The sequence below is a fragment of the Cydia pomonella genome, chromosome 26, assembly GCF_033807575.1.
Source record: "Cydia pomonella isolate Wapato2018A chromosome 26, ilCydPomo1, whole genome shotgun sequence".
Lineage (NCBI taxonomy): Eukaryota > Metazoa > Arthropoda > Insecta > Lepidoptera > Tortricidae > Cydia > Cydia pomonella.
The window spans coordinates 4029346-4043351 of record NC_084728.1 but is presented as its reverse complement, the minus strand read 5'-3'; the positions used below and the strand labels follow the sequence as shown (position 1 = coordinate 4043351).

At 39.9% G+C, this 14006-nt stretch overlaps 1 protein-coding gene across 2 annotated transcripts in view; it reads right to left on the bottom strand.

Moving 5' to 3' along the window:
• Positions 1-12938, bottom strand: part of LOC133531968 (cytochrome P450 6B2-like) — a 41953-nt gene extending 29015 nt beyond the window's left edge. The window contains exons 1-3 of one of the 2 annotated variants that reach the window (XR_009801625.1): positions 11659-12938; positions 10970-11220; positions 7277-7584 (exon numbers count right to left, since the gene is read on the bottom strand). Coding sequence is in view for 1 of the 2 variants with exons in the window: in XM_061870423.1 (XP_061726407.1) it covers positions 7409-7584; positions 10970-11220; positions 11659-12770 (1539 nt within the window). In the remaining variant the exon portion in view is untranslated. Of the gene's footprint in view, positions 1-6375; positions 7585-10969; positions 11221-11658 lie in introns of those variants that run through there. The other variant, XM_061870423.1, reaches the window with a different exon arrangement.
• Between the last annotated feature and the right edge of the window lie 1068 nt (positions 12939-14006).

Sequence of the window (14006 nt, the reverse complement as noted above, 5' to 3'; positions counted from 1 at the left end):
TACCCTGTGGCATCAAGTCCGCCTTTTTTGCGTTAAGATTTCTTTTATTAATATAAAGATTTCTTATATGAATAAATAAAACGTCTTAGATAGTATTTATTGACAATAACAAAATACATAATGGATATATACAGATGATTACTATAACTAGCTTATATTTAAAATAGGCCCTTGAGGCATTGTACCAAGGATGCTGGCGGCATTTCCTCGTTGTATCGCAAATAAAAAAATAAATAAATAAATAAATATAGAATACCATATATTTTATAAATGTTAATTCTATCCGATATCCGGATAATGTCAAAAGGCTCTTATTAAAGAGCAGTGGGTTCAAACGGCAGTTTTTTAAAAATCGTAGCACTGTTTTAAAACTTTTAAATCACAAATGCGGTTTCAAAAAAATATGAGTAGCAATCTTGAAGCCTTTCTAGTACGAGTAACTTCATTGAGTCTAAACCGTTTCAACAACTTTCGCTTGGCTTGGCGTACGCACAGATTATGTTCAGAGATGGCTGACCATCTAACTAAGGCGAGTTTTACTGCCATGAGTCGATCGCTTAATTCTGTCCACATTGATTATTCCCTGTTTAACGTTGTCGTCCAGTAGGGCTAAGATGGTTCTTTACCATTTATCATTATGCCCGACGTTCTAACCAGTATGCAGGCGCGGATACAAGGGGGGGGGGGCATAGGGGCAATGGCCCCCCCCCTAAAACCCTGGCTCTCACATTACTAAATTGAGTAACATTTTTTTTACCTTATTTTCTGTGCAAAAATATATGATTTTCTCAAAATGGCCCCCCCCCTAAGCCAAATCTTGTATCCGCGCCTGCCAGTATGTAAGCGCGAAAGTGACGGGCATAGTGACAAGTAATAAAAATTTAACCATGCTGCCACCGCTGAACGTTGCGTGAATTTTTAATGTAATTAAGTTAGAATCCCAATCCGATATCTCTGGATTTAGAGCCTTGCCATCTTGTCACCTGGATACAGCATGCGTTTCTTTGTCTTCTATCTAAAACTTTAGCCAACTTATGACTTCTTCTCGTTAGAGAGCCTAGGTTCCACGTGCCAAAGCTCAACATAGTTTTAGATCAGTGTCTTGGTGTACTAATCTTATTGTTATTATGTTCGTTGCTTCCGAGGAACGCCCTAGTCATGGTCTTCATTTTTATGCACATTCGTATCGGCTCCAATATGACTTGCGTCGCTTGCGGGGTACGCCCTAGTAGTTGTACCCTTCTTTGTATATTTGTACTGCACGATAGGAGCAGCAGCGGGGTAAGACCAAAATTTCATGTGGGCAAGATATATTTAGCGAGGCCCTCTGGTGACGCAAGAAATAACGACTTTTACGATGTGTCCGAGATATGTACTTATTTTTTTGAGGCGCAAGGCCCCTCGGAACGCGAGGCCCTTCGGACCGCGAGGCCGTGGGCGGTGTCCCATCCCGTCTGGATAGGAGAAATGGGTTTTACGGCCGGTTACCACCTTTACATACTCAAAGCCATATCAGTCCTCCTGCAGCATTAAGAGATTTCTAAAAACAACATTATTCCAGAGGCGGGAATGTTCCAGACCTACCAGGACTTTACGACCCGCCCGCAGCCGACCACCAAGAAGCCCCGCTTCCACTCCAAGGCCGTGGTGTCCATGACCACCACCACCAAGAGACCCAAGCAGACCTGGTGGCCACTGGACTATGGCTGGGACCAGATGGACGAGTGGCGATGATTCATTTCTCTATTATATTCATTATTCGATTAAATTTAGAGTTTAAATTTTTAGACATTACCTTGTATTTTATTGATTCCTTTTAATTCAATTTTTATGTATGTTTAAGATAAGATTTTAGTTATTGACGATGCCAAAGAGATCCAACAGATCCTACTTCAATAAATTGATTATTATCTTTATCTAATACTTATATATTATTAGAAAAATATTATATTGTCTTTTTCCTTCTTGTCTGTTACCTTTCGTGATTTTTCTCACTTGATGGTCTCATCGGAAGATCAGCGCTGGAAGCCACCAGCAACACGCTGAGATGAGGCCATTTCGTGGCACTTTATACTTTCTTTGTTTTTGTTATATCATATCATATCATATCATATCATATCATATCATATCATATCATATCATATCATATCATATCATATCATATCATATCACATCATATCATATCATATCATATCATATCATATCATATCATATCATATCATTTATTCCATTGAATCATGTTCATTTGTACATTTTGGTGATATCATGTAATTTTATGTGTCTTGTTTGTGTTTACGAATAAAAATGATTCTATTCTATATAAAGCAGTTACATATGTCATTATATCAATCCAATCATACCCCTGCCTATCATAACCAATCCAAAACAATGAAACAACCATAACTAAATCAATCATAACTAATCATAATCATATCCAATAATCCTGCCTACGAAGCTGATGGTCCCGGGTTCAAATCCTGGTAAGGGCATGTATTTGTGTGATGAGCATGGATATTTGTTCCTGAGTCATGGGTGTTTTCTATGTATTTAAGTATTTATAAATATTTATATATTATATATATGTCATGGACCAAGTGATTAATGTGGGCATTATATATAATGCCCGGGCATTATAAATAATGGCAAGCTATATTGGGCCAAGTGATAAATTATTACCTGAACTTCATTATTTATCACATTGTCTGGTCATTATGAATATTGCTACGTGGTCGTTGGGCAATTTGATAATAAAGATACACTGGATGAGGTGCGAGGAGGAAAACAAACGCATGCCACGCGTTGACCAACCAGAGTCCGCGACAGCAACGTGCGGACGTCAAATGATTCACTGTTTCCTGTAAAACGCTCACTGTTTTTATTTAGTTTTGGACTGAATTAAAACCGAATTCGTAATTCAGTTTCGAATTATAGTAAAAACCAACTTCATTTTTTTTACTTCCCTTTCCGGGGCGTTTGAGGTGGCCATTTCTGGCCCTTTTTCGCGGCGCTCTAACAATCGCTTGGAGGCTGAGTGTCTCCTAGCAGGAGAGTCCTGGCAAGTAATTCTTATAGATTCCCAGCTTTGTGCGTATGGGGGATGGCTGCTGTGGAGCAGTAGACGAAGCACGGTACGCGCAGTTATAGCCCGTCTCACTAATTCCTCCGTGTGTTGCTCCGTTGTGATGCCCCTGTGTGACCCCTAGGTATTTTGCCATGTGCTGCCCCTATATCTCCTCGCCTAGTAGTTGCTCGCATGGGCTGTTCTCGTGAGTAGCGGTTGCGTCTTGGTGACGTTCAGGACATCAAGCTAGCGCTGGATCTTTAGTGAGGCGTGGGTTGGTGTGATGGACGACGTGTAGTACGCTGCGTCATCTGCGAACAGACCCAGCTTGACGCGGCCAACCACCGAGATATCATCGGTGTACCGGCATAACAAGATGGCGATAGATAGCTTTCTTGTGGGACTCTCGCGAGGTCAACTGCCACTTGAAAGCGTCGGTTGGTGAGGAAGGAGTTGACAACGTGTATGACTCGACGTGGGGCCGATGACGTTGAGAGCTTTGGCTTGCAGGCCCTCATGCCAGACCTTGTCGAATGCCTTCTCTGTGTCGAGAAATACTGCGTCGACAAGCTTCTTCAGGTTCATCCTCTCAACCATGTAGGAGGAGAGGACTCTGGTTAGCTACATAAAAAAAAACAAAAAAAACACTGTGTAGCCTCCCTAACGCACGCAGGGCCCAGCAGTATGTTTCTACGTTAACCTGGAATGGATGGAGAACTGGAACTCGTACTGCGCACAAACTCAGTTTTCCAACATTATCGAGATCAATCCAACAAAATAACCACCCGGTCTAGACGAGCCACGAAAGATCTGAGTTACAGTGAACAGAATAAGGTCCGAACGTCAGCTGCTGTAAACACAACCTCCACAAATGGGGTTACAAACCCTCACCAAACTGTGAATGTGGTGCGCTAGACCAAACAACTACGCACATTGTGGAAGAATGCCCCAAGAGACGTTTTTCAGGAGGCATGAAAATCTGCATGCAATAACTACGGATGCCAGGGATTGGCTGTTAAACTTATATAGAGCTATAGATGTACATATAAGATTAAACGCAGAAAATTTGATTTTTAATTTATTACCTTACTATAATAATATTACAGCCAGATCCTTGTCACTTGCTGCTGGAGTTGGAGCTGCGGCTTCAGGAGCTGTGGGCTTAGTCTTCTTTTTATTTTTCTTTGTAGCCTTTTTGGTGGTGTTGGTGGCTGCTGGTTGGTCTCTTTCGCCGCCTTGAGTAGGGGCGTTCGCCAGCGCCATCAAGAAGGCGGGCGCCGACTACTCCACCGTGGGTTTTGCAACGCTAGACTTCGTTACCGGGCCCGCCTTCTTACGGACCGTGTGTGCGTTCATGCCCGCCTTCCAATTATGGGCCTCTCTCAGATAAACGGGGCATCTCCTGTAACTGGCTAGATGAGAGCCCGTGTAGTTGGCGCATGTACAGGGCTCTGCTTTTGGCCTGCGGCATTTGTTGCTGGATGAGGTCTGCACAATGGACGCACTTTTGCGGACTATGACAGTCCTTCGAATGGTGTCTGAAGCCCTGGCAGCTGTGAGGCTGCGGTGGTCCAGATTTCCCCCTCCATGCTTCTATTATAAAGGAGTTCAGGAAGAGAAACTCGTTCACCCTGTAGATCGCGGTATAGTCTCGCGAGGGGTGGGGGGGGGGGAGGGGCGGCGAGCTGCAAGAAGTAAACGCAGCCCGGCTTGCCCTCTGGCGTTTATCTGCTTGATGTGCTCTACAGAGAATCCGAGCTCCACGCAAGCGTTCTTGATTTCGTCTAGTGGCGTGTCTGCTGGTAAAGCTTGGAGCGCCACCTTCATCTTCTTCTCCGAGTCTAACTCATAGACGTTCCACTCTACGGCATTGTCCAATTTTTCGAGATGCTTGAACAGCGTACGGTATTCCTCTTCTGATTTGGGCTCGAACCGAAAGCCTGTCCTCACCGGATTGGCGTGGACGGTTCGGCCCAACTCCGCGGTGAATCCCTTAACCACCGCTACCCATCAGTTACGCAGCACCGGCGCCACGATGCTGGAGTATCGGATCTTCTAGGGTTGTAGGGGTTGTTGTTTTGTAGCAGCATCTTTGGGCTACTTCTGGGTTATATTTCTAGTTGTATAATCATAGGTAAATGCATTTTGGGAAACGAAGGAATTTTACGTTCACTTTAATGTTAATATTAAAAATAATAGTATAGAAAAATGTATTTTTATTACTTTGCCCAATAGGTAAGAGGCAGTATGTATAATGCCCGGGCAATTTAATTATTTGCATATTTATTATCACATTGCCATCTCAAATTGGGCATTTTTCATAATGCCCGGGCATTATGAAAAATGCCCAATTTATCACTTGGTCCATAACATATATATCGTTGTCTAAGTACCCTCAACACAAGCCTTATTGAGCTTAATGTGGGACTTAGGCAATTTGTGTAATAATGTCCTATAATATTTATTTATTTTATTTATTTATTTAATCATTATTACGAGTAGGTACCTAATTAGAGCCATCAGATGGCTAACTGCCCTTAATCTATTTTTATAGCTGTTTGTATTCTGTTTTTAAAAAATATTAAAAATTACGCCATACGATTAGATAAATAAACCTAATTAATATAAAATAATTGTATATTGTAATAATAAAATGAATGAATGCTTCGGCTCCGCGCACGCCTCCCAAAGGTCCGGAACACCATTGTTCCGTGATGGGAAAGACATATAAATGAATAAATGTTGTAATATATTTAATGTTGTACGTAGATGTGATGGCGCATTTACATTCGCGAGATGTAAACGGTGGGCTTGTGACCCGGCTCGCGTCCGGAACGGTTTTTTGGACACGAGTCAAAATACATCTTAGGAACAAATATTAATTCTGCCTAATGAAATCTTTTGTTCAGACAACCCCGTATTTAACCTTTTTGGTACGTGCAAACACAAAAGCACATAATTATATCCCTCATGTGACCTTGCCCTTGTATTATTATCAATTATCATTGTTTATACATACTTATATTATAATCGCTGTCAAATGTAAATTATTATTAACTTTGTAGCGCAACATACCTAGTAGGTGCCGTTGACCAACAAACAGATTTAGTACGAAAAACAAAATTTTTATAATAATATTTGACATACTGACACTATCCCACCAACATTTAATTTAATACCTATGTTAAATTGTGGAAAGGACCTAGGATGGGTTCCACGAAAATAATTTTAATCGTACAGAATCGCAAGCAGAAGCTGATAATTAAATTATTATTTTCTCATATTTGGGCCAGTAGGGAAATTATAGAATAGAATAGAATAAGAATAGAATAATTATTATTCGTAAACACAAACAAGACACATTAAATTACATGATATAACAAAAACAAAGAAAGTATAAAGTGCCACGAAATGGCCTCATCTCAGCATGTTGCTGGTGGCGTCCAGCGCTGATCTTCCGATGAGACCATCAAGTGAGAAAAATCACGAAAGGTATATGATAATAGTTATTTTACAAGGTGGCAAAGCTGTCGTTTAACCGCTCATGCTAATATTGATACCCGAGCAAGCGAAATATTCCAAAATTGAACAACATTGAAAGTCAATAGTCATAAACATTTTCACCAAACCAATGCGAGGAAAATACGAACTGTAAAACATCAAACAAAATCAAACCAAATCCAATACAAATGAACGTTATTAAATATTTATCATTCAAATTCATCATTTAAAAGTCAATACTATTAGCCACTATAAGGAAACAAGTGAAACAACTCAAAATTTGCATTAAATTACTTAGTTACACATGTGGATAAAATGCAACTTTCTCATCAGTTTTTGAACAATCAAGGTGTTGAAAATGTGTTTATTACATTATTACAGGATGTTTAGTTAGTCACCTACAATATATCAGGGTGAATATATAGGTCATACTGAGCAACTTTTACTATGGGACCAACCCCGCAATCGCGAAAAAAAAAATTGTCTGTTTCATACATTTTGGTTGTCTCATTTTCTATGGGAGAGTTTTTTTTGCGATGTTGGGGTTGGGCCCATAGTAAAAGTTACCTACTCAGTATGACCTATATATTCACCCCGTAAATTAATACAGGTGAATAAATAAACAACCTGTATAACAAGTCTGTTTAAGATTTCGCAAAATGTATTACATCTCAAACACTAATAATACATTGTCTTTCAATGCAGTTTTAGTACCTACTACCCTACTACCCACTGAAAACATTTAACAGCGTAGACTGTTTCCAATCTAACATCTTTAGACCAGATAGTCTTTAAGATTTCGTAAATTTTACATATCAAAAACTGTATATTTTAATATCAATCAATTCATTTGGATATTTTCCTCGGTATCAATGACAGCGGTAACCCCCCATGTATATTCTGAACCACAAAGGAGGCGGGGTCGACGCGGGGCGCGCGGGTGCGGGCAGAGGGCGCCACCGAGCACTGGCGCAGCAGCGCCGCCAGCCCCGCCAGCGACTGCATCAGGCCCAGGCGCTCACCTGGAAAATAAAAACAGGCCTTTCTTCAGGATTTCCCCGATTTGATTAGAGAAAGTCAGCTTCTTAAAATATTTAAAAAAAATCGAAAATTAAGTCAATATACAACAAACTGCGTAAAAATATTTTCTATCGGTAATGTGAGGAACAGTGACTACTTTTGTATGAAGAAGCGTTCACTTGACTTCATCCTTTTTCCTCTTAATACCTTACTCATGTGGCCCTATTGTTAACATGTATTCTGTAAATGTTAATTCCTTTTTCTGACTGAATATTTCATCAATCCTTTACTATACAGGATGTTTAGTCACCTGCAATAATTTACGGAGTAAATAAATATATATCATACTGAGCAACTTTTACTATAGGACCAACCCCGAAATCGCAAAAAAAAATTGACTGTTTCATACATTTTGACTGCCTGACCTTGACATTTTCCATGGGAGAGTAATTTTTTTTCGCGATTTTGGGTGTTGGTGCCATAGTAAAAGTTGCTCAGTATGGTCCGTAAATTATTGCAGGTGACTATGAAATAAACAACTGTACTTTGTCCAAAATTTTTTTTAACGTTATCCTAAGTATCCATATATTATAAACTGAAATAGATATCATACACGAAAGAAAAAGTTACCAAGTCCACTGGTGGCCGAGGCGGGAATCGAACCCCCGTCTTCATCTTACGCGGTTAACGTCCTACATTACTGACTGGCTGACTTTTCCTTTAGTATATTTTTTAAATAAATAATAAATATTATAGGACATTATTACACAAATTGACTAAGTCCCACAGTAAGCTCAATAAGGCTTGTGTTGAGGGTACTTAGACAACGATATATATATAATATATAAATATTTATAAATACTTAAATACATAGAAAACACCCATGACTCAGGAACAAATATCCATGCTCATCACACGTATAAATGCCCTTACCAGGATTTGAACCCGGGACCATCAGCTTCGTAGGCAGGGTCACTACCCACTAGGCCAAACCGGTCGTCAAATATTATTGTATATGATATCTACTTTCAGTTAATAATTTATATACTGGGTTATTTCGGGGTCATGATCCCCAATGTCAAAAATGTATTGAGATGGTCATACTGAACAAGGTTTTCCATGGGACCGATATGAAAATCCAAAAAAATATACCTGTTCCATACATTTCGTCTACTTGGGGCCGACGGTATACAGGAAGGCCTCAAGGGTATACATTAGATTTATTTTCGTGATTTTCTGGTTATTCCTATGGGGAAATTAGTTTTTTCTACTCTTCGACTGTAATGGTTCAATTAAGATTTCGTATACCAAACAATAATTGCGTACGTTTCATGTATGGGCTCCCACTCAACAATAATATTCATTTCGAGACGCTGTAGTCAACTATAAAAAAATGACCAATAACGTACCGCCGCGCTTCCATGAGGCGGGGCGGGAGTCGCGTGTTTATGTCTATATTTTTATCTTCTGGGATACTTACCAACTTTCATTAATTATTTAGGATTTATAGTAAAAAAATATTTTTTTAGATGACTCGTACAAAAAGTTACTTACTACCTTACTTAGGAAACTCAGCAAGCTTCGATGCCTAAACACGGTACTAGACTGAAAAGCTCTCCATATATCACGATTGTATGAAATACTATATGACCATCTTTAAAGACATTTTTGAAATTCTGGTCGAAAGAGTTATTGGTTAGGTGTCTATATAATTCTGGATTCACTATTTTTGCAAGCCGTCATTTTATGGAATAGCTAAACAATTACGTTGTTTGAGATTACAATGTTACTTATAATTACGAGTATAACAAAGATATAATGTGCATGTTGACAAGACAATGTAGGAAACAAGGAAATCCCTACCTTTATCACTTTAATTAATATCCTTGATTATCTCTGTCCTCAACAGCAGTAACCGCCATTTGAAAACCAGTTTCATTTGCTATTTACCGCGAGAATATGGTATATTTTTCCATAAGTTTAATGTCTTTTATGAGTGTGGGGCAGACTTGCCTTAATGCGTTCAAAATGATAATAAAGTAAGTAGGTGGTTGCTGTAAAATGTGCCCACTTTGTTTCCCACCCGGTAATTGTGTTTCAACTGTTTTTAACCGACTTCAAAAAAGGAGGAGGTTCTCCATTCGACTGTTTTTTTATTTTGTAATATCTCCGAGAATCGTGAACCGATTTTCAATTTTTTTTTTAAATCGAACGGAGGGTCCCGTTAGCATCAAGTCGGGGTCTGATGATGGTATCTTGGAGAAATCAAGGGAACTCTTCAAATGTTATAGGTACATGTATGGCGCTTTTGGTTACATTTGAAGTCGGTTTTATTTTTTGTTTAAAAGTTTTTATACAGGCTGTTTATTCAGTCATGGAGTGAATATACAAAGTCATACTGAGCAACTTTTACTATGGGATTGCTCTCATAGTAATATTTTATGCGATTTGATATTGCGGGATGGCCCCGAAATCGCAAAAAATATTACTCTCCCGTAGAATATGTCAAGGTCCGACAGCCAAAATTGTATGAAACGGCCAATTTTTTTCGCGATTTCTGGGTTGGTCCCATAGTAAAAGTTGCTCAGTATGACCTTGCAGGTCTAAATAAACAACCAGTATATGAAAACTATATTACAACCTCATTAAAGTGATGGTCTACTTTAAATCGGCACTTATATCAATATACCTAGTGTACTGGTAACATACACCACAACATATTAATTTTATAATTTACTTTTGGAGTAAAGTAGGCAAATTTTACGGCAGCTAGCGAAACTCTTCGGTGGCTAAACTAGTTACTGGGAGAGCTAAATAAATTAGGTAAATTCGTCGCCGAATCAATGGACTCTTTGTCAACAATAAATGTATTTTTATAAACTTGATTTTCCATACAAACGTTCTCGACGTTTTCTTCTCTGGATTTTGGCCCTAGATGTTTTTTTTTTATATTAGTTTAATTTTACCAGTACCTAGGTCTGTATGTTGTTTTTTTTACATTCTTGTTTTTATACGAACTAGGCTAACATTTCAATCAGCGCTAAAAAGGGCCAAATACATGCGCCGTAAACAGACGCCTAGCATACAAAATCGGCAACAATAAACGCAAAAATGAAAGAAGTCAGAAACAGATAATTTCTTTCTCATTCCGTTCCCAAAATTTCGTTACGATTTGTTAAGTTTGAAAGAGGAAAATGTCGAGAACTAAACCTCGATTTCTGAGATTTTTACGCATGTTGTTTTGCCTAAGCTGGAGTTGTCCTTATCGCACTAATTTCAGGAGCAGCCCTCGTCTGCGCGACGGAGATATTTACCTAAAATTCTCAAATCTGAGAAGGGGCTGGGATATCCTCTTAACTATTTATGAAAATATCTAATTTGTTATACCTATGCACGCTCGAGGTCCTTCTCCAAACGGGAGATACACGTGGTTAGGTATAGAGGGCGCCCCCTCGCCGAACCGCTCCGGCCTGAACTGCTCCGGATCCTTGAAGTACTGCTCGTCGTTGTGCAGCCCCTGTACGGACACCAGCACGTACACGCCGTCGTCGATAGTCACGTCGGTTCCTGGGAACGTGTATGGCCTCACACATTGCCGGATGAGGAAGCCCAGGGATGGGAACATTCGCATGCCTTCCCTGAAATGAGGAGGGTTCTATTTTAGCAGACATCAAAACACCCATAAATATCATTCATGTTGAAAACTCAGCCGACGTAAATTAGTCATATCAAATCATCTTTCTGAGCCCTGGTGCCTTTATGGAATAATTCAAAAGATTTTCACGATCTAAACAATAAAAAGGTGATACATTATTGAGGGACTGATGTACTAAATAATGACACCTTTAATGGCTTTAATTTAATTAATGTAAAATTTATCAAGAAAGTTTTAGGTCCGCACTATGCAATTTCAGAGAATTAAGAAAAATCTCCTTTTACAAACGGTCCCGATTTAAGGTCGAGTAAAGTCTTCGAGGTTTTCTCGACGAACTACTTACACTAAATTTAAAGGGACTGTTTGTAGGTACTTTTAGGGCAAAACACGAAAAGAAAGAAAAATAACAAAAGCAACTCACTTAAAACACATGTGTAGATACTTCATCTCTTTGACAGCATCGTAGCATAATTTCCCGTCATGCCGTGCAAGCACTTCATCGATCTCCTGCTGGCACTTAGCCTGCTTGTCGGGGTGCATTGCGAGCTGGTGCAGCGTGTAGCTGGTCGCCGACGAGGACGTCTCGAATCCCGCCGCGAAGAACACGAACACCTGCGCCGCCATCAGCAGCTCGTCCAGCTCCAACTCCACCGTCTGCGGCGTCCCATCAGGGTTCTTCTTCTCCAGCGACTCGCCATATATAACCCCCTTTGCTTTCAACTCGAAAAGCAAATCTATAAAGTCGTTTCTTCCAACAGGCTTGTAATTTCTCTCCTGCATTATGCTTCTCACCAAAGCAATCGTATCTCTTGTGACATCTGAGGCTGTGAGGTGTAAATGTTTGAATGTTTCTGGAAAAGTCCACTTTAGAAACGAACTAATAGTTCCTTTTAGGGTTGGAGTAAAAATACGCTTTCCTAGATCTCGGAACGGGGATGTGTCGTCAGTGATGGAGTCTGTGTCCATGCCGAAGCCGCAGGCGCCGATGAAGTCGGTGGTGTAGCGCGCCATGAGGTCGCGCACGTCCACCTCCGCGCCGCGATCCGCGGCGGCGGCGGCGATGCGCTGCAGCCGCTCGGTCCTCTCCACGATCAGAGGGAACATCGCCTTCAGCTTGCCGGACGTGAAGGCAGGCGTCATCCTCTGCCGCAATAGCTTCCACAGATCTCCATCCGCGAAGAACAGGTTCTTCAGCATCGGCTCTATCACTGTCTTGTGAGTATTTAACCCTCTCGGATAAAAATACTGGAAATCGGTCACTAGAACATGTTTCACAAGCTCAGGATCCCTCACAAGGAGGGAAATGGCACTACCACCAAAGTACCCGACGAACTTTTCTTTCGGATACTTCTGGTATAATTCTGCCAGATACTGAGACAAGCTGACATTTTGTCTAAACACCCGCCATATGCTGCCGACCATAGGCGCCGGCTCTTCATATTTTACTCCTCTTACTTTCCAGTAGTTATGTCTCCTTGTGATTAATAAATACAGAAGCACAGTTATCACTAAAAACGTTACCGATAGAATCATTATTTATGTAAATCGTTTGACGAGGTCTCAAGTCCACAGTTGGCGGTCGGCGTATTTAGAATTTAAAACTGCCTGTTTACTATTTTGTTATGATGCGGCCACTCGGTGCGACCGTTTGGACGTCACTCGGGCAAGTTCACGTGCAAACTGGCTTACCTTACTGTTAAGTCTGCTACCGAGCTAACCGGTTACAATACCTCCAATTAATGTCAAACCATGGTTGAATAGGGGTCGAAAAGAGAACAAAATTATTAAATTTTTCACATAAGTACCTATTTGCTGTCACGTTTTGTGAATTTAGAGTACCGCAATTACTTTTTGAAAGTTTGAAGCCAAATTATAAATTACCTAATCGCGGGTCTGGCTTGACTGTGCAATAACAATGATAAATAGGTACTCTCAGACGATAAAACTTATTATCAAAATAAATAGTCGTTAAAATTATTATAAACCTGAGTGTTGTTGTATGTAAATTATGTAAACACGTGCTTAAGTGTTTATTTTATTAAATTGCTTATGTTATTTGTTTTTATAAAATAATTTTACTAGTGAATTATAATTTAGAATATAATACTTATGATATGTCACTCTTATAAGAGATATTTCCCTGGATATTTGCTCTGATATATTAATTAGTCAAAACTAAATAAAAAGGTTGGTTGACGTAACTGGTGACCGAAGAGCTGGCGGCTTCCTCGCACAACGTATCAGTATTGCGATACAACGAGGAAATGCCGCCAGCATCCTTGGTACAATGCCTCAAGGGCCTATTTTAGATATAAGCTAGTTATAGTAATCATCTGTATATATCCATTATGTATATTGTTATTGTCAATAAAAATAATAATTCGGCCTATAGACGTCTCAATCCTCCACACGCAACTTCTCATATGCGAGAGGGCTTCGGCTATAGTCCTCACTCTGGCCCAATGCAGGTTGGGGACTTGATACGAAACTCAAAGGTGTAAATGCCTTTGCGGATGTATGTAGGTTTCCTCACGATGTTTTCCTCTACCGGAAAGCTACTGGTAAAATATCAAGTGATATTACGTACGTAGGTTTCAAAAAACTTATTAACAGGATTTGTACCCTCGACATCTGGATCGAAAGTCGTACTCAGCAAAATCTATTATTATACAGAGTGATTTATGAGACGTGAGCTGGACTAAGCGTACACAATCAGTAAATGTAGTATAATATTTAAGAAAAACAATCACGCTTTTTCTGTTATTTAAC